Source organism: Molossus molossus, unplaced genomic scaffold, assembly GCF_014108415.1.
Source record: "Molossus molossus isolate mMolMol1 unplaced genomic scaffold, mMolMol1.p scaffold_m16_p_12, whole genome shotgun sequence".
Taxonomy (NCBI): Eukaryota; Metazoa; Chordata; class Mammalia; order Chiroptera; family Molossidae; genus Molossus; species Molossus molossus.
The window spans coordinates 65,307,813-65,329,266 of record NW_023425347.1 but is presented as its reverse complement, the minus strand read 5'-3'; the positions used below and the strand labels follow the sequence as shown (position 1 = coordinate 65,329,266).

Below are 21,454 nucleotides of genomic sequence, written 5' to 3'. Positions count from 1 at the left end.
AAAAATGTCCTCTGGTGAGGATAAAAAAAAGAAATCGAACTGGGACCTCACAGTCCATGGGACGACACCCAATCCACTTAGCCACACAGGCCAGGCATGTTTACATTTTTTTTTTTTATGGTTACATTTTTTAACAGCTTTATTGAGATAGATGACATTTTGACTATTTGGAAAGTCTTTCTCCCACTGAGCTAAAATCCCCCTCAGATTATGCTCTTCTGAGGGTTCCTATCCTACCCCCAGAATCTCTGTAGAACCTGTCTTCTCTCTTGCCCAGTTAAGGTCTGTCAGAGATTTAGTCACAGGCCAGACCTATTTTGTGGGGTTTGGTGACTCAGCCATTGACCCACAGGATTGACAAGCCTCTGACAAGTCCCAGGGTCACTGCAGGGTGGGGGCTCCTGCCTCCCACCCCAGAGCACAGCACCTACATAAATAAACTATACCAAAAAAAAGAGAAAAGAAATAAAAATAAACAAACAAATAAATAAAACAAACTATATAATTTGTGAGATCCAGTGAAAAGAAATGTAGGGCCCCTTGTTCAAATCCGTTAATGATTTCAAGACTGTGACAGCAGAGCACTAAGCCAAGCATGTGGCCCTGTACAAATGCACAGGCGGCTCATGCATGAAGCTGGTCCTGGGCAGCATCCTGTATCTTAGGTTCTTCACCACCACCACCACCACCCCCTCAGCCCATCCCCATGTACCCCTGAGGAGGCTGAACCTGGAAAGTTCCTGGCACACCTGAGAAACACAGAAAGCCTAGAGCGTAAAAGTCAATTTGGGCTCTGAAGTCCATCAATTAGCGATAAGCCTACTTTGAACCTCACTGGGTATAAGATTCTGTCTGTCCACCTCCCTCCTTGGCTCCTTTGTCAGAGACAGCCCTCTGGGTTTAGTGAATGTGGTACAAACACCAGACTAGGAGTGGGATACTTACCATTGCCTTGCTGGGCAACCAGAGGTATTTCATGCCCTCTCTGGTCTCAGTTTCCTTGTCTATTACATGAAATGAAAACATTTCAGTATCAAATGAAATGTTCTTTTATTAAGCACTGACCAGCATGTTCATATCATAATAATCATATCACTAAACTGAGTACTTATTATTTACTAAACATATTACACCACTGTTCATTTCTCCATTTAATTCTCCTGACAATCCAATGAGATATTTTCCCGAACTCTAAAATTTAAACATGGTAGGGGTAGTAATTTTTGTCTGCTTTTTTCATTGATGTATCCCCAGGTACTAGAACAATGCTTGGCGCTTAGGAGGTGCTCATGAGCAAATGAATGGGGAAACAGGCTCAGCGAGGCAGTGATGTGATTTGTCCAAGGTCTTATAGTTCGGAAACTTCAGAGCCAGGGATTCAAATGCAGATCCGCCTGGCTCCAAAGTCTTGTGCCTGTTCATCTGCCATTGGGTGTGATTCCCATTTTCTAGATAGGGAAGTAGGTTCAGGTAATGGCAATGTCCTCCAGGATCTCCACTGCTTCTCAAATTCTGTGTTTCTAAGCACATGGGTCCCACTCTGCTGGAGTAACATAACTTTTAAAAAAATTATTGATTGATATTTTTTGAGAGAGGGGTGGGAGAGAGAGAGAGAGGAAGATTTGTTGTTCCACTTATTTATGTATTCATTGGTTGTTTCTTGTACATGCCCTGACCAGATATTGAACCTGCAACCTTGGCATATTGGGATGATGCTCTAACCAACTGAGCTACCCAGCCAGGGCCTGGAGTAACATCACTTTGAAAGCTGATACAATTGTCTCCTCTGCCCAGTACTCTTCTAAGGTCTCAAGAGTACTCTTCTCTCTTCACAGAAGCAGGGTCACTGGCAAAAGCAGCCCAGGCTCAAATCCTGCTCTGCTACATACTGTGACCTTGGGCAAATTCTCAAGGTTCTCTAAGCCCCAGTTTTCTCATCTGTAAAACAGGTTCCATACTTCCCCTTCCTCTAGGAGGTGGCCTGCACACCATGGGCCCTTAACAAATGTAGCTGTTTCTGCACAGCAAAAGAAACAATAATCAAAATGGAAAGGCAACCCACTGTATGGGAGAACATCATTGCCAATGATATATCAGATAAGGGGTTAATTTCCAATATATATAGAGTGCTCATACAACTCAACAAAAGGAAGACAAAGAACCCAATTAAAAAATGGGCAGAGGAGCTGAATAGACACCTCTCCAAACAGGACATACAAATGGCTAAGAGACATATAAAGAAATGCTCAAGCCCTGGCCGGTTTGGCTCAGCGGTTAGAGCGTCGGCCTGCGGTCTGGAGAGACCCGGGTTCGGTTCCTGCTAAGGGCACGTACTTCGGTTGCAGTTTGTCCCCGGCCCTGGTTGGTCGTGCGGGTGGCAGCCACTCGATGTGTCCCTTTCACGTCGATGTCTCTCTCTCTCTCTCTCTCTCTCCCTCCCACTCTATCTGTACAAAAATTGGAAAAAAATGTCCTCGGGTGAGGATAAAAAAAAAAAGAAATGCTCAACATCACTAATCATCAGAGAAATGAAAATTAAAACAACAATGAGGTATCACCTCACACCGGTCAGAATGGCCGCCATCAACAAATCATCAAACAACAAGTGTTGGCAAGGGTGTGGAGAAAAGGGAACTCTAATACACTGCTGGTGGGAATGCAGACTGGTGCAGCCACTATGGAAAACAATATGGTGTTACCTCGAAAAATTAAAAATTGAACTTCCATTTGACCCAGTGATCCCGCTTCTAGGAATATACCCTAAGAAGCCTGAAACACCAATCAGAAAGAAGATATGTACCCCCATGTTCATAGCAGCACTATTTACAATAGCTAAGATCTGGAAACAGCCCAAGTGTCCATCAGTAGACGAATGGATAAAAAAAAGCAGTGGTACATATACACAATGGAGTACTACGCAGCGGTAAGAAAGAAAGATCTCTTATCCTTTGAGACGACATGGAGGGACCTGGAAAGTATTATCCTAAGTGAAATAAGCCAAACAGAAAAAGACAAATACCACATGATCTCACTTATATACGGAATATAATGAACATAACAGTCTGAGGAATACAGTAGACCCAGAAACCTGGAAGTAGGGCACAGACTCACATCCCTCAGAAGAGGGGGTGGAGGGGTGGGAAGAGATAAACCACAGAACTTATATGCATGTATGCATGACCAATGGACATGGACAACAAAGCCGGGGACGGGGCAGGGGTGGGGTGGGAAGGGGGGGGGTGCCACTGGGGTGAAAAAGGAGAAACATCTGTAATAAAAAAATAAATAAATAATTTAAAAAACAAACAAACAAACAAATGTAGCTGTTATTGCCCTGGCTGGTTTGGCTCAGCAGTTAGAGTGTTGGCCTGTGGTCCAGAGAGTCCCAGGTTTGGTTTCCGCTAAGGGCATGTACCTCGGTCGCAGTTTGTCCTCAGCCCTGGTTGGGTCGTGCGGGTGGCAGAAACTCGATGTATCCCTTTCACGTCATGTTTCTCTCTCCCTCCCTCTCCCTCCCTCACCCTCTCTCTCCCTTCCTCTTTATCTGAACAAAAAAAGGAAAAATGTCCTCGGGTGAGGATTAAAAAGCAAGCAAACAAACAAAAAACAAATGTAGCTGTTATTACCGCACACCAGAGCAGCTTCAAGGTCAAAGCTTGCTGCAACTGATGTCTGGAGTCTGCTGAGGCCTCCTGGAACCTGATCGGAGGTCACCGGCTGGAGGAAGATAGTGTCAGCTGCTATTCTTGGATCTCATGGAACTCTGCCGGAGTTTCAAATTCCCTGAGGGAGCCCTGGCTGGTCATGTTCAGCTGGTCATGTGAGCAGTGAGGTCTGAACTCAGGATGTTCTTCTGGACCCTCCACATTGCCCAGGCTGGAGAGAGCCCTGGGGCACAGAGTGTGCTGCAGAGAGACCACATATTCCTGAAACTGACCTCAGCCTTTTAACTATGTTCATCAGCATCTACTTGGTGCCCAGATGGCCCTGGGTGTTGTTTAGGGATCTCCCTGAGACTGCAAAGAGTTCTCAACATCTGGGTGGCAAGCAGCCTTGGGTAGTGGAAGGAGGAATTATGAGACAGGCAGGACTGGGTTTCAATCCCAGCTGTACTATTCACTGGGTCTGTGTCTCTTTGCAGTCACTTTATCTATCTGGGCTTCAGTTTCTTTGAGAAATAATGAGATGAAAGCTTTCTTAGAGGGTTATTGAGAGGATTAGAGCATCTATCACATAGTAAATGCTCAATAAATGATCGCTATTTAGAGGGTGAGCTCTTAAATGACAGGGAACCTGTAAGATTCAGCTCTGCATCTTTAGTGACCATGAAGGGCCCAGCTAAGGGAAGAGTCTCAGTGTTGGTTAAATAAATAATTAATCATGGGGGGTACTGAATAAATATGCCTTGCAGGGCTCCCATCTTTCACCACACTCACCCCCACCCTCCAAACCTGTCTTCTATGCATCATTCCTGACTAGTGAGCATCCCCTCAGCTTGCACACTCCTGTAATAGGAAATTCACCTCCTACCAAGGCTTCCTATTCTTTTAAGTAGAAAGTTCTTCCTTCTACACAGACCTCTATGACTGAGGTCCGTCTCCTTGCAGTTTCCATCCACTGGGCCTAGTTCTGATCTCTGGAGCTGAACAGAATAAGCCTAGTGACACTTTCAGAAGACAGTTCTTCAGTGATTTATTACACGATTCCAATGTGCCAGGCATTAAACTAAGTAACTCTTACTTTATCTCATTTAACCCTTTAACCCTTACATGAACCTTAAGAAGTAAACATTATCTTTATTTCAGAGATGAGGAAAATGAGGCTCATAGAAGTAATATAACACTTTTTATGTGGCAGAGAAATTATTTAAATCCAGATCCTTCCCCCAAACACTACCTTTCCAGTGCTCAATGATCCACTGGAAGATAAGATTTATTCTGAGTCCCTTCCCCTCAATAAAGATTTATTAAATATCTTACCTTTACCAGGTCTTGAGGTAGGCACTGGGAATAGAGATGTCAGACATAATCCATGCCCTTCAGGCACTTGCAGCCTCTCCCAAACATGTGAAAAGAATTAAGAGTGAGACTCAACAAGGATTGACAAAGCATCATAACCTTGGGGGTCGAGAAGGGCTTCCTCGAGGAGATGACATCTGGGTTGAGTTTTGGAGGATTAATAGGAGTTGATCTGGCTTGTGCCAAGGGCAGGGAGCAAGAAAGCAGGATGTTTTGGTGGAACTACTGTGCAAAGAACTGAAGGGGTGGAGCCCAGACTGCAGCTGGGTAGTGGTACCAAGTTCAGGAGCTGGGTCATCCACTGCAGTATGCATAAAAATCTCCTGGGATTTGCTTATTTAAAATCCAGATTTTTATGTAGTACCTCTAGGTGAACCCAAAAATCTCTATTTTAAGCAGGTGCCTCCAAGAGATTGAGGATTAGTAGTAGGGGACAAGAAATCTTTGAAAGATTTCAAAGAAGATTGAATTCTTGGTCCCAGTCTTGGGAGTCTCATAGACTAATAAGGAGAAAATATAAAAACATGTCATTATAATGATGAGAAAAGACCATTTATTCTTAATATTGCAAGAAAGATATTCTTAGTCTTCCAAGAAAAAAAAAAGTGCCATACTTGGACTTGTGATTCTTTAGTCTTGAGGATGTTCATATTGGTTTCTTGGCTTTAAGTTAGTGAGCATGTACTTTAGGGTGGCACTGTTGGGTCCCTTTCCTTTATTATTTAAAAACAAAAAAAATTTAAGACAACTTCCTGAATAGAACCCAAGAAATAGTACTGATCTATCATGGGCCAGCTCCAGCTTAGACAGGAGCTTTTCCTGACAGCAGTTTCAAAAACAGTACAGCTTAATGGCTTACACTGGTTCTTGGATGTGAAGAGCAGTCTGGGCTTGATTTGTCTTGTGGTGGTTGAGAGGTCGCGAAAGTGCCACTCTGGACTGTTTATCTCAGCAAGCAGCCACTGATGGCCTAGCATGGGCCCAGCCTCATTCTGGTCACTGAGGACAGAGATGAAACCAACCATGTCCCTGTTTTCCAGGAACTGGATCTTGTGGGAAGTGGAGAGATCAATACGCAGATGGTAACAATACGATCAGTGCTGTGATGGATGGAAACTCGAGGCACTAGTGGGCAGAGGAAGCCTCTAAAAGCCTGAGGGATGAAGGGAATGCTTCCAGAGTTTTCAAAGATGAAGGTCATTCTACATAAAAGATAGGAGGACATTCCAGAGGAACCAGCATCACAAACACATGGCAGTAAGAAATAGCCCGGGTGATTTCGTTATTTTATTGGCAGTGGTGCAGAGACTGCAAGCAGTTAGCTCCCTGTTGTAGAAGCCCAAGTTCGGAACAAGATAGAGCTAAATATGGAGGCAAGGACTGTGTCATGGGGGTGGGGAGACTTATATGTTGGGCAAAGGATTTGGGCCTTTCCACTTTAGGCTGTAGGGAGGGCTGATTTATAAACTGTAATCCAATCACCACTTCTCAAGCCTGGGGCGGGGCACCAGCTGGGAATAGTTTCCACCCTGGGTCCCCAGCAGGTGCAAGTCTTCTCAGGGCTCTCTCTCCATTAGGGCAGCAGAGAAGGGAGGAGGTAGGAGGCAGGCCCCATCCCCACCCCTCGCCAGGCCTGCCTCCTGCAGCTGTTTTATACCCTGAATACTCAACTCCTAGAGAGCCTGACCATCAGCTCCCTGGGTTGAAAAGAATGCCAGCAAAGGCAGCCTGTTTTAAAAGCTAGACTCCATCACAAGTCAACATTGCCACTTGGAGAGAAAATTATCTAATTGTAAAATCTGGTCCCATAAAAATCTTTTTTTTTTATCCTCACCCGAGGACATTTTTCCATTTTTTTGTTCAGACAGAGTGGGAGGGAGAGAGAGGAACAGAGAGAGAGAGAGAGAAACATCGATGTGAAAGGAACACATCGAGTGGCTGCCACCCACACAACCGACCAGGGCCGGGGACAAACTGCAACCGAGGTACGTGCCCTTAGCGGGAACCGAACCCCGGGTCTCTCAGGACCGCAGGCCGACGCTCTAACCGCTGAGCCAAACCGGCCAGGGCTCTAGTGTTAAGAGGATTAAATAGTAGCTTTTATCATTAAATGAAAAATGTTTGTTTAAAAAGATTTTTATGGCCCTGGCCGGTTTGGCTCAGCGGTTAGAGCGTCGGCCTGCGGTCCTGAGAGACCCGGGGTTCGGTTCCCGCTAAGGGCACGTACCTCGGTTGCAGTTTGTCCCCGGCCCTGGTCGGTTGTGTGGGTGGCAGCCACTCGATGTGTTCCTTTCACATCGATGTTTCTCTCTCTCTCTCTCTGTTCCTCTCTCTCCCTCCCACTCTGTCTGAACAAAAAAATGGAAAAATGTCCTCGGGTGAGGATAAAAAAAAAAAAAAAAAAAAATGAACAACACTAGAAAAAATTATCCCCATTTGAGAGGTGACAAAAGCAGACCCAGAAGGTTGGGTAACTTGTTTAAGGTCACACAGCCAGTAAAAGGCAAACCTGGGTCAAGGCCCTTAGATCTAAGAACTGCCAATAATCTGGTGCCCCTCAACCTTAATGAAGAATTAAAAGTAAAAAGATCTAAACTGCAAAACGAACATTAGGAAACCAAAAAAGTTTGCATCCTCCCCCCCCCCCCCCGCAAAGTGATTACTTGGGCTTTTTAAAATTATAAAATTATTTTTTAATTTCTATTTTCTCATTCTTTGTTAGGTGCCCTAAACACTCATGCTCAGTGTGCCTTTGACGTATCCAGAGGTCCACACATCTGTAGGATCTGAAGTCTACACATTTTCCCTCTACCCTCTCACAAAATGTTTCAAGCAATTTCATAAAACTTTAACAAATTAAAGTGTAATGTACTTCTAAATTTTAGAAATATTACCAAACGGCTCAACAAAGTTTTTTTGTCCCCATCTTGATCTCATAGGCTCCAAATCAATGTGAATGGCTTCCCCTGTCCACCTGGGTGCTCAGGCTAGAAATGTTTGTGTATTTAAAAAAATTTTTTTATAAGAGTTTATTTGAGCCAAACTGACAACATATGCTTGGAAGCAAGATCTCAAATGTTCTTGAAATCTGGTTATTTTTTTTAATTATATATTTTTTTCTTTATTGATTTTAGAGAGGGAGAGATAGAAATATCGATGAGAGAGAACACAGATAGGCCGCCTTCTGCATGCCCCCCAATGGGGATTGGGCCCACTACTGGGCATGTGCCATGACCAGGAATTGAACTGGCGACCTCCTGGTGCATGGGTTGACACTCAACCACTGAACCACACTGGCCAGGCTCTGGTTATTTTTAAAGCCCATTCTTGACTCCACCCTCCTCCTACCCACTACATGACTCTCCTCCAATCCATTTTCCGCAAAGGGTGATCTAATTTCCAAATGTGATTATTTCATTCTCCTGCTCAAAACCCTTCATTGTTGCTGCATGACTCACAAGATAAAACCCAAAATCTCCAGACCCTCTAGCTTTCCCATCCCTCTCTGAGATTCTTGCTTCCCTTTCTCACAGCACCGAGCATTGCACTGTGAGATTTTAGACAGAACACTAATAAGAACATAAACCATTAGTCAATTATGAAACTTCTTCCCCATGAGACCATCCAGCCCAAGCCTAGCAGGGAAGAAAAACATTGGAAATAATTGGGAATGATGATTTAAATGCCTGCTGGCCAGAAGACACAGTAAGATACTGCTTGTTTAACCAGAATCTGATAACCAATTTTCATACCTTGCCTCAAAGGTTGAACAAAAGTGAGAAAGTCAACCTTGCTGGCCATTATCGACCCATTCCTTCCCACAGCAACCTGCATATAAAATGGCCGTAAACCTTTCTGGACAGTAAATATTATTCTTTGCATTTTAATAACTTCTGTGAAATGTAACATTTTGACACTGTTAATATTCATTCCATTGTTTCCAACCCTATCTCGGTATGTGATCCAAGGCAAGCAGGCAGGCACCACAGGCCCCAGGCAGGATTTAGTCCACAAAAACATAGCCCAGTGCTCTCCCCTCCCCTGCCCCGAGCATGCCTGCATCTTTCCCCCTCCTCTACCCCTCTTCTTCCCAAGTTTTCCTCGCCCTCCTTTTTCTCCTAAGCTCCATGGGCCCTTCTTTTGCCTCTGTAACTTGTTTCCTGAGTCCATTTCTTCTACCACTCACTTATTCTACCTCTGTGACTTTCTAAATAAACTTTCTTTTATTAAAAAACTATCTAAATAAACTTTTCTTTTATTATTATAGCCCAGTACATCTGCTACCAAAAATCAAGTTACCCTAATTCTTCAAAATTACAAAACCCATTATTTAATTGAAAAAATGTGATTAAAAAAAAATCAAACTGAATTCACTACTTCATTTTTAGTGATACATCATATAAAACCACCATGGAGCCCTAGCTGGTTTGGCTCAATGGTTAGAGCATCGGCCCTTGGACCAAAGAGTCATAGGTTCAATTCCAGTCAAGGGCACGTACCTCAGTTGCAGTTTTGTCCCTGGCCATGGTCAGGGTCGTGCAGGAGGCAACCAATCAATGTGTCTCTCTCACATCGATGTTTCTCTCTCTCTCTCCCCCTCCTACTCTATCTGAAGATGAAATGGAAAAATATCCTTGGGTGAGGATTTTTTTTTGTAAAGAATTAAAAAAAAAAAAAAAAACACCATAGAATAATTTACCTTTTAACAGATCTTCTTAAAGATCTAAAAGTCATCTGAACAAAAGCTACACGATGCTTTCCTCTCCCATCTTGTTTTTAGTCTACACATGCCATCCACACTCTAAGCCTATACTACCTGGCCTCACATTAATGAACTTTGTTTCCAGGGCTAAAATGAAACTATGAGTAAGAATATTTATTATGTGAAAAGTTACAATAATGCAAGAGAGACATCTGTAGGATGGATTGATTACTCAACCAAATGATTTAACATGTCCAACATAAATAACTTATAAAGCACTCAGGAAGGACAGGAACTCAGTGTGGCTCTAAAAATACATGTATCCAGTATGTACGGTGGTTGCAACAAAATATTTTAACTCAATAAATATTTACCTGGCAGTTAAAAGGAAAATTCCCACTGAAATCTTTGAATTTACACTATCTCTCTACTCTTCAGATAGAAGTCCAAAAAAGTAATTTCAAGTTTGCTGTTAAATTTGGTAAATGCAAACATTCAGCAAATGAGATGCTCTATTTTTGGCAGATTTGCAAAGTTAACCCTGCCCTTCACAGGAAATGTTAGTGGTAGAGTCACTATACTTTTTTGTTCAATAGGTGTAGATTTCTGTTGGCTTTCACTCTCTACAACTCAGTCATAACTCCCTGACCTTGTGCCTGTCCTATTTGACAGACTATCTAAATGGCATGTTGTGCTTCCATCTGTCAAATGCCAAGTAATTAGGGGTAGAAATCTATTGTTTCATTAGTTGTTTGTTGTTTTTATTTTCAACCTACTGCTACATGTCTAACTAGGGAGATAAAACGTAAGTCTGATAAAGCCCCTCTTAGGAAAAGACGTGATTCTTAAAAGATGGTTAAACAACATTGTTGGGCCAAAGGATGCTGGTAGGTGGTAAAGGATAGTGAGGGATCATTGTTTTTTTTGCTGTGTTCCAGACTGCATTTCAAGAGAACATAGTAGTTTTCATGGCTGAAAATTTTAGATCTTGCATTTAAAAAAAAAATTAAATGTTTACATTTTAAAAAAATTTTGTGGTAAAATATGCATAAAATTTACCATCTTAACCATTTTTAAATGTACAGTTCAGTAGTTAATATTCATTTTGTGTAAGTAATCTCCAGAAGTTTTTTATCTTGCAAAATTGAAACACTATACCCATTAAACAACTTCCCATTTCTCTCTTCCCCAGACCAACAATCACCATTCTACTGACTCTATGAGTTTAGATACCTCATCTAAGTGGAATCATACAGTATTTATCTTTTTGTGATTGGTTTATTTCACTTAGCATAATGTCTTCAAGGTTCATCCACATTACAGCTTATGTAAGAATTTCCTTCTTTTTAAGGCTAAATAACATTCTGTCAAATGTTTTGGCTATTGTGATTGTTTCTACGTGCATAGGTTTATAACTATTTGGAGACCCTGCTGTCCATTTTTAAAGAATACGTACCCACTAGTGGAATTGCTGGACCATATGGTAATTGTTTAATTTTTTGAGGAACCATCGTATTGTCTTCCATAGTGGCAGCACCATTTTACATTCCCACCAACAATGTATAAGGCTTCCAATCTCTATGCATTCTTGCAAACATGTCTTTTTAAAAATATAATAGCCCTGGACGGTTTGGGTCAGTGGTTTGAGCTTCCGCCCGTGGACCGGAGAGTCCTGGGTTCGGTTCCCGCTAAGGGTATGTACCTCAGTTGCAGTTTCTCTCCGGCCCCGGTTGGGGTCATGTGGTGGTAACCACTCTATGTGTCTCTCTCACATGATGTTTCTCTCTCTCACTTCCTCCTTCTCTTTCTCCCACTCTATCTGAAGATAAATGCAAAAAAAAAAAATGTGTCCTCTGGTGAGGATTAAAAAAAAATAATAATATAATAGCCATCCTAAAAAGAGTAAGATAATTATCTCATTGTGATTTTGATTTGCATTTCCCTGATGACTAACCATGTTGAACATCTTTTCACACGCTTGTTAGCCAAAAGAGTATTTTTGAAACACAACAACAGCTACTTTACATTTTTTAAAATAAACTCATTTTTTAGGATTTGTCTGGTCTTGGGAAAGTCCCTTCCCTCTATCAACTGGAGAAACTGGTGGGCTTTGCTTACAAACCATCCACACAGCAAGCCTTCCTAGGACAGCTGCAAAACTGGAAGCCCCAAAACTGTAGGTGGTGACTGAAATAAAGGTCCTGTTAATCGGCAGGAAAATGATAAGCTCGCCCCCTAGTGACAAGTTAGGAAAATAATAGAAAAAGCAAACCTTGAAAAGACACAACCACAGAAGAACATAATCTCTACCCTACCCAGAATGTGGACAAAACACTAATAACAAAAATATTAATCAAAATAGTTTATTCACAGGAACAGTTAAAAAGGTTCAGTTCTGAGGGACAAAATGTGTTACAAACCCTTGCTTATAATCCCTACCTTAAATTGCCTTGGGAATAGTCTGCTCCCTCAGCAGATAAGTAGACTAGGGATGCCAGTCCACTGTAAATGTCTCCACTGAAGGAGGGTTTATGTTTCATCCTCTTTAGCAACCCTGAAGCATAACCACTTTTAATCTTCCTAATCTCTATGAATTTACTGAAAAATGTGACTCTAAAGGTAAAACTAAAGCCCACACCAATGACTACATAAATCAGAGGGTGGCATTCGTGACTATTCTTAGCTCCTTAAGCCTCCTATTATGTAAATCAACATACTTTCTGACTTTCAAGCCCTCCCAACTAAAATAATGATGATGATGATGATGTCTGATTCCTTCAGGCCCTATGGCTGCTAATTTTTCCAATTTCCTGCTCTTTGTTCCTCCTCCCCACCCTTCTCACCCTAAAATCTCTATGGCTCCCTAGTTTGCTGTTTTTCACAGAGTTAAGAGTCTGAGATCTAAGGCCCCATTAATGTGGGTCTCTTCACAGAACACACCAGTTAAAGAAATAAACACTTCAGGCTAATTCCAGTAGGTAACACTCTTGGGCAATGGATATATGTAACCAGGACTACTAATATCAAGTCTCAAGTCTTCCTGCTCCAGCAGGTTGACCTCCAAGGGCTGTATTAGGAATAGGAGGTGCCAGTGTCTGTTGCACAGGATGGTGGACCACACTACCCAAATGTTAAAGGTTGGACATTTTTCTGCTGTTCTTTATGCAGCTGCATGGCCCGATTTTTTAGCACCTCAGCCTTGGCTTCGTCCTTATCGACACCATCCCCTAGCTTGTACATGCGGCTGGCATTGGCACAGGCCCAGACATGGCCCAGGTCACAGGCTTTCATCGAGTATTTGCATGCTAGGCCCATGTCCTTGGGAAAGCCGGGAGCACCCTGCAGAAACATGGCACTGAGGTTGAAGCAGCTGGAAGCATAGCTGCCATCACAAGCCCTTGTATAATAGTCTCTGGCCTTCCCCAGATCAGGCTGGCCATCATCATTGACCTGTCCATCATGTGCCAGGAGACCAACATTGTGACATGCTTCCACAGACTTCTTTCCAGGCTTCTCACATGCCATCAGAAAGCAGCTGGAGGCAGCTTTCAGGTCCTGGGTCAACCCACCTAGGAGGAAGGAAAAAAGTAAATCCGAGTCAGGGCAGAACCTGTCTCAGGCCAAAGTTAGGGAACAATTCCTGAATCAAGTTTACATATCTTGAGTTAAGGCACATGAAAGGAAGGTGAACTGGTATAGTGTACAGATCTTCCAGCTTTTTTAGCCATGGAATCTTTTTTTTTTTTTAATCCTCACCCAAGGACATTTTTTGATATTTTGTTCAGATAGAGTGGGGGAGAGAGAGAGAGAAACATCGATGTGAAAGGGACACATTGAGTGGTTGCCACCCACATGACCCAAACAGGGCCAGGGACAAACTGCAACTGAGGTATGTGCCCTTAGAAGGAACCGAACCCTGGTCTCTCTGGACTGCAGGCCGACGCTCTAACCGCTGAGCCAAACCAGCCAGGGCTAGCCATGGAACCTTTTGTTCAAATGAGAACTTATGAGGCAGATCATGAAGGTAAAGGAGGCAAAAAGTGGGAATGATAACAATAGCTACCTCATATGATTGCAGTGAGAATATGGCATCTTATAAGCACTTTATTTAATGTTTGTTAATTTAAATATACACTGAATGTATATTATTTGCTAACTACTATGCTAGGTTCTGGGGAACAGATTCTGTCCCTGTCTGGGGATCTTATGAGACAGATATTAAACAACTACAAAAATAAATGTATGAATATAAGTGTGACAATTGTATGGAGGAAAAGTATAGGATGTTATGAGAATATATCAGGGCTCTGACCTGGACTAGGAGGTGGTATCAAGGAAAGCTTCCCCAAAGAAGTGACATTTGAGCTGTGAAATAATGGAAAAAAGAAGGAAAAGAAAATATTACTTGTTCCAGGCAGAAGGAAAAGGATACAAAGAGAAAAGGTGCCCATGTAGCTTAAACCCAGAAATCCTGGGGAAGAAGGCTAGAGAGATAAGCAGGGTATGGTGAATTGTGTTAAGGATCCTGGACTTAGAATCCTAGCAGCAATAATAAGTAGGAAACCACTAATGGGTCATTTTATGCAGAGGTAGTTACAGGGCTCACTTTTTTTTCTCTAGTACGCTTTTTTATTAATGAAAAGTTGAAATTCCCATGTTATCACTGAGGCAGGATAGTTAAGAAGCTAGGAAGATTCCTGGGCAAGTGGAATAGGGAAACTGAGACAAGAAGATTACACATGGCCAAACAATTTGAACAACTTACAGTCAGCCGGTGAATTGCAAGACCTTATCATCCCTAACCAAGGACGCTTAAAAGCAAACGGTTTATACCTATCCTCCCTAACCAGGAAATATATATCTTCAATCACCCTGGTTGGGGAAAATTGAGAACAGAGACCCAATTAATGCCATCTGTGCCAGCCAAACACAAGGACAGATGAAATCAGGGGAACAAATAACAGAAGTCCCATTAAAGCCAGACTGGCCCAAGATAAAAGTAAAACAATAAAGCAGACCAAAAAATAATCCAAAACTCCCCAATCCACTCATTTTAATGCATCTGTATATTTTAAATGCACCTGGAAAGCTGATGAATATTACGCTAAAACACTTCCCTAAGATTCTTGCCCACAGAAAAAAAGATTAAAAAGCTTTAAGACAGACCCAGTACAGGTGCTATAGAACATGCCCATGCCCCTTCTCAGCATGGACTTTTTACTTCCCCCTAAACTTCAAGGGTCCCCATGAGACTTGCAATCAGGGGAGCAGCAGACAATGGCAGCTCAACCTGGGCTTACCCCTTGATCCTGTCTCCAAGGCCCCCTTTTCTCTGATTCCCCGGTGAGCTAAAGAAGCCTCACCTTGCCCTATCCAGTTTGGCTCAGCGATTAGAGCATCAGCCTGCGGTCCAGAGAGACCTGGGTTCGGTTCCCGCTAAGGGCACGTACCTCAGTTGCAGTTTGTCCCAGGCCCTGGTTGGGTCGTGCGGGAGGCAGCCTCTCAATGTGTCCCTTTCACATCGATGTTTTTTTTTCTCTCTCTCTCTCTTCCTCTCTCTCCCTCCCACCCTATCTGAACAAAAAATGGAAAAATGTCCTCGGGTGAGGATAAAAAAACAAACAGCCCTGGCCGGTTTGGCTCAGCGGTTAGAGCGACAGCCTGCGGTCCAGAGAGACCCGGGTTCGGTTCCTGCTAAGGGCACATACCTCGGTTGCAGTTTGTCCCCGGCCCTGGTTGGTCGGTCGTGTGGGTGGCAGCCACTTGATATGTCCCTTTCACATCGATGTTTCTCTCTCTCTCCCTCTCTCTCTCTCTCTCTCTCTCTCTCTCTTCCTCCCACTCTATCTGAATAAATCATGGAAAAATGTCCTCGGATGAGGATAAAAAAAAGAAGAAGAAAACAAACAAACAAAAAAGAAGCCCCACCTTGGCTCACTTCTACCATTGTGACCTTCACTTCCCAGTGACCTAACAACAGCCCCGCTTTGGCTCATTTCTTTTAACATGTCTAGAGAGCCAAAGCAGAGTACTGCCTAAGCTCTCTCCTGTTACTTCTTCTACCCTAAGTCCTTCCTTTTTCACAGTCCCCAGCTTTAAGAAATGTACTCTGAAAATCACCTAGACTCATGTTTTGAAATCTTTCCTACATGAAATCAAGAACCCACACACTACAGGCCAGCCTGAGGCAAACCCACTCCAGGCTGGTCCCTGTCCGATAACACCATCACCCATTCTCAAAAATATATAAACATTTTAACTATCTCTTAACACTATTTTTTTATTTTTTACGATCTTGTAGACATAAATGTTTTTTTTGCTCCTTTTTCTTCTTTCTTGCATTCTTTTGAACTGTATATCTCTAACAGTCCATTTCATTCTCATCATTGGCTTTTTAGTTATTTATACTTCTTTTTCTAATGGTTTATCTAGTGATTATACTATATATCCTTAACATATCACAATCTACCATGAATTAATATTATATACATATAATATTATATTAATATTCTCACATATAATGTAAGAATTTAACAACAGTATACTTTTACCACATTCCTATTTTTTATACTGTTGTTATTTTACTTCCATATATATGTTACCTTTAAAAAAAGTTTTCTTTTTACACACATATTCTAATGTGCTTTATTCTTTTGTATGGATCCTAATTTTAATCTGTTATTTTCCATCAATCTAAACAACTTTATTTCTCATAATATAGGTCTGTTATAGGTCATTCTGCCAGTTTTTTTAGCTGAAAATGAATTTATTTCATCTTTAATGGGCTAAATAATATTCCATCCAGTGGAAGTTATATTATTTATTTAACTAAGCTGCTACTGTTGGTACACAGATTTTTTTTTTCTTTTTTTTTTAATCCTCACCCAAGGATATTTTTCTGTTTATCTTCAGATAGAGTGAGAGGGGAAGAGAGAAAAACATCAATGTGAGAGAGATACATCAACTGGCTGCCTTCCACATGACCCCAACCAGGGCCGGGGACAAACCACAACCGAGGTACGTGCCCCTGACCAGAATCAAACCCGAGACACATTGGTCTGCGGGCCAATGCTCCAACTGCTAAGCCAAACCGGCCAGGACAGTACACAGATTTAAAAAAAAAAATTAGCCCTGGCCGGTTTGGCTCAGTGATTAGAGTGTCGGCCTGCAGTCCAGAGAGACCCGGGTTCCTGCTAAGGGCACGTACCTCAGTTGCGGTTTGTCCCTGGCCCTGGTTGGGTTGTGTGGGTGGCCACTCGATGTGTTCTTTTCACATCAATGTTTTTCTCTCTCTCTCCCTCCCACTCTATTTGAACAAAATATCAAAAAATGTCCTCGGGTGAGGATTAAAAAATATATATATATATAAGGTAAATAATATAAACCTTTATGACATAATACAGGTGCTATAACAGGCACAAAGATATAACACTTAGTACTGCTTGTAAACTATAAATTAATGATAAATTTGCCAGATAAATAATGCTGGGTGGGGTGAGCATCTTTGCACATAACCTTTATTTGCATTTTCAGTTAATACCTTAGGTTATTAGGAAAATTACTAAGTTAAAGAAATGCCCCTCTGCACCAGAAGGGAAACTAATATTCCTGTTGATGCTACACTTTCATCAGAATAGGGACTACCACAAACCCAATGTCCCACGTGAAAGCAGAAATAATCCACATAGCTTCAGAGAATTAAAAAGACATCTTCAGCCCAGCCAGTGTGGCTCAGTGGTTTAACATCGACCCATGCACCAAGAGGTTGCCGGTTCTATTCCCAGTCAGGGCACATGACCAGCACATGCCCAGGTTGTGGGCCCGATCCCCAGTGGGGGGCTTGCAGGAGGTGGCCAGTCGATGTTCTCTCATCAATGTTTCTAACTCTCCCTCTCCCTTGCTCTCTCTCTAAAATCAATAAAGAAAAAAATATTAAAAAAAAAAAAAAAAGACATCTTCATCAAATTTTCACTGAACATCTTTCCAACCAGGCTTAGCTAGGCACTGGGAACAAGGTATGAATTTATCATAACATCCTCAGGAAGCTCATGATCTAGTGAGAGAAAATAAAAGGCTGCCTGTCAAAGGTCATATTCCCTGTTTGTGGTGGTTTAAAAATATGCCCACAAATTCTTTGATATTCCTGCCTTTGAGGGGTGGAATTTTAAGTTCTCTCCCCTTAGTATGGACTAGATTCATTTCTAATAAACAGAACGTGATAAGAATGAAACATGTGACATCCAAAGGTAGGTCACTGAGGATTCATCAAAAGATACTAAGGATTCCTTCTTACTCTCCCTCTTGGATCACTCACTCTGGAGGAAGTCAGATTCTGTGGTATGAGGACACATAGAGAGATCCATGTCACAAGGAACTGAGGGCACCTGGTAACCGCTGGCCAGGAACAGAAAGAAGTCTTTACCTACAGCCACATGAGTAAGTCATCTTAAACTTGTAAACCCCAGTTCCAGTAAAGCCTTCATATAACTGCAGTGCTAGCTCCTTGGTTAATGTCTCATGAGAGCCTGAGGCACATAGCTAAGTCACTCCCAAATCCCTGACCCAAAGAACTATGTGAAAAAAGTTTGCTAGGATAACTTGCTATTTAGCAACAGATAAACACTACTCCCGTGATAACTAAAATCAGGGCATGAAGACAAAAGACAGATGGAAGGGAATTAACCATTATTGATCCCTTCCTCTAGGCCAGGCATGAGCTGATGCCTTTACCTACATTATCCTATTTACTCCTCACAACAACCCTATGAAACATGTACTATTTTTTCTCCATTTTACATGTGATATAACAGGCACAAAGTTAAAGTGATTGGCTCAAGGTCCCACTCACTACTTGCAAATAGCATTCCCTAAGGTCTGCCTAACTTAAAAGATTGTACTCTTCCCCTAATCACTCTGCTGAACTTGTTTCCAAATCTTCTTGCAATGTGCTTCCCCAATGCCTGTGAGGACCCTTCCACAAAGAAGGCTGAGTGTGAGGTCAGCACTACTATCAATGACAAGAACCAAGGAAAGCATGCCCTCCTTACCTTTTCCTGTCACATAATAGGCCCCCAGTTTGTAGCAGCTATCACTGTGTTTGTTCTCTTCACAGTTGAACTTCAACACCTTGGCAGCCTCATCAAAATTCTTCTTGATCCCTTCCAAATAGTCTACCAGCCGATAACAACCTGTGAAAAGAGGACAAAAGGTGTTCTTCATACCTTGGGCCACTGCTCAGCAGTGGAGAGGGTCCAGGTGTGACAGGCCAGATGTGTCTTTCATTTAAGACCAGCCTCTGTTCTCCTAAGGTGTAACAAAGAATGCAAGTGGTGTTCAGCCATTCCTACAAATGTCACTGTCTGCCCTTAGGCAGGGACTGAGCAATGTAAGGACTGGGGAGACCTTGCCTCTGCACTGGCTCCTCCTCTCACCAGCCCTTCTGTTCCCTGCTAGCCAGGCCAGCCCAAAGATGCAGTGACTTCCATAATTTGAACTCTGCTAGCTTTGGAACTTGTTAGGAGGTTCGGTAGTCAAATGCAGAAAACCAAAAGTATCCATGGGCCAGTCTTTGTAGCATCAAGAAAGGACTGCTTCGATGACTGCACCTTACTCCTCAGCCAGGCTAGCAACATAAAGCCTGAAAACAGAGTAGAAACAGCAGCTAGCAAAGGAGTTGGAAATATACTCTCTCCCCTAGTCTCTAGTCCCAGCGAGGTTCTCCTTAATATCTCTCCTGTCTGTGCCTTCTTCATCTCTCATTCATTTTTACTCAACAATATCTGAGCATCTATGTTCATCTATGTACCAAACACTGTCCCAGATGTTGGGAATATAGTCACTTGCCCTCCTAAAAATTATATTCTAGAGGAGTAAACACAATAAATAAGTAAATAGGTGAGCAAGATGTATTCAAACAGTAATAAATGTTATGACTGAAATAAAACAGGATTATAAGAGTTTGTTGTGCATGTTGGAGAAATGGTTAGATTGGGCGATTAGGGAAGGTCTACTCCTTCTCACTAACCCCAGAAATCTTTCTCAACCACCCTGCCCTTCAGTGACGCTCCTGTGAACTCTCTCTACATTTATGACATGGCCCAGACCTCAAAGAACTCTGGATTCTTTTTAAGCCATTATACTGCAGAGTACCTCTGCGTAGTTGGTTAGCACCAAGAAATAGCTATATCATGTCTGGAAACTAGGCTGCAAGCTATTATAAGGTAGGCCCAGTGCCATTTTTTTTTTCTTTTATAAAAATAAAGTAGGAAGCCCTGGCCGGTGTGGCTCAGGAGGTTGGAGCATCACCCTATACACCAAAAGATGGTGGGTTCAATTCCTGGTCAGGGCACATATCCAGGTTGTGGGTTGGCTCCCCAGTCCGGGTGCAATGCAGGAGGCAGCTGATCGATGTTTTTTTCTCTCATGGGTATTTCTCTCTCTCTCTCTCTCTAAAAGCAATCAATCAATCAATCAAGGTAGGAAGAAGAAAACCACCCAAAACACACTGGCTGCTTTGGATGGCCCCTTCTGGACACCACCATCCACCTACACTCAAGTCAACTCAGTGTCCCCAGAACACACAGTGCACATTCATGTCCTAGGTCCTTTCCACTAACTGGTACCTCTGCCTGGCATAAATCTCCCTTACGTTCTTCAAGGCTTCGTTCAAACGCCATATTCTCAACGATGCCCCCTGACCAGTCAATTTAAAATTGCTCTTCAGAATTCCTGGCACCACTCAGTCACTTCTTTTATCCCATTGCACTTACTATTTTCTAACACACATTCCACTTATTTCCATATGTTTATTGTCCAATTCCCCCCACTAGATGTATGTTCCATGAGGGCAGGGAATTTTATCTGTTTACTGATGTAGCCCCAGTTCCTCTACCCGAAGTGCTCAAAGCACTTCTTCCCGGCCGGCCTCCAGGTTGAATTCGGCGGAGCATTCCTCCACGGGGAGCCCGGAGAGTCCTCGTGGAACCCAACCCGCCCCGGCACACGCAAGGTCGTCAGTGTCCCTCAGACCGACCAGTCCCCGTGACCGCTTCCAGAGTCCCTGAGACCGCTCACGTGACCACCCGCCCCCGCCCCCGCCCCTCCTCCAGGAGCTCCCACGTGTTCCCAGGCCGCGCAGGCGGCGCTTACCATCCGGGTCCTTCTCGCGGTAGCACTGATAGTTGCACTCCACCTCCATGTTCTCCAGAAACGACTTCACCTGCTCCTGGTCCTGGAAGTCCACCACGCCAGCCATGGTTCTTGCTCGCGGAGATGAGATTACTGTGTCGCTCCTACCCGGGCCACGCAGAGGCCCGCCCCACGGTCACGTGGGCCCGTGGAGGGGCGGGGCCGGGGCGGGGCGTGCCGCAGAGGTCTTCGCCCACCGCTCACTCCTGCTAGACTCGGCGCAGCAAAAGCTGGGCGTCCGCTGAATCTTCATGCTGTTGGTCTTTGGCGGTTAAATCTTTTCCTCAAACTATTGGCACTCTTTCTGCATCCCTTTATCTGTGCCAGGTTTGTGGCTTTAAATGATTTTCTACCTGTAGTCTTGTATCCCTTCATCTCCCCATGCATTCATTAGTTTACGTGCCTACTGTGCCTCACCAAGTGCTTCCTTCCAGTAATTCAACAGCTAGGAAGAATGGCCCCTGCCTTTAAAGAGCTTCTAGTTTAGTAGGAAGACATTTATTCATTCAACAAACAGTTTGTGCACCTCCTATGTATAAGTTTGTAC

The 21,454-nt window shown here is 43.0% G+C and overlaps 1 protein-coding gene across 1 annotated transcript; it reads right to left on the bottom strand.

Annotated features, from left to right (window-relative positions):
- Positions 1-12,099: 12,099 nt before the first annotated feature.
- LOC118626658 (cytochrome c oxidase assembly factor 7) lies at positions 12,100-20,976 on the bottom strand. Its single transcript, XM_036256638.1, has 3 exons — positions 20,869-20,976; positions 18,768-18,908; positions 12,100-13,289 (listed from the first exon to the last, which is right to left on the bottom strand). The coding sequence occupies exons 1-3, from the start codon at positions 20,972-20,974 to the stop codon at positions 12,841-12,843; spliced, it is 696 nt and encodes a 231-aa protein (XP_036112531.1). The 5' UTR covers positions 20,975-20,976; the 3' UTR covers positions 12,100-12,840.
- Between the last annotated feature and the right edge of the window lie 478 nt (positions 20,977-21,454).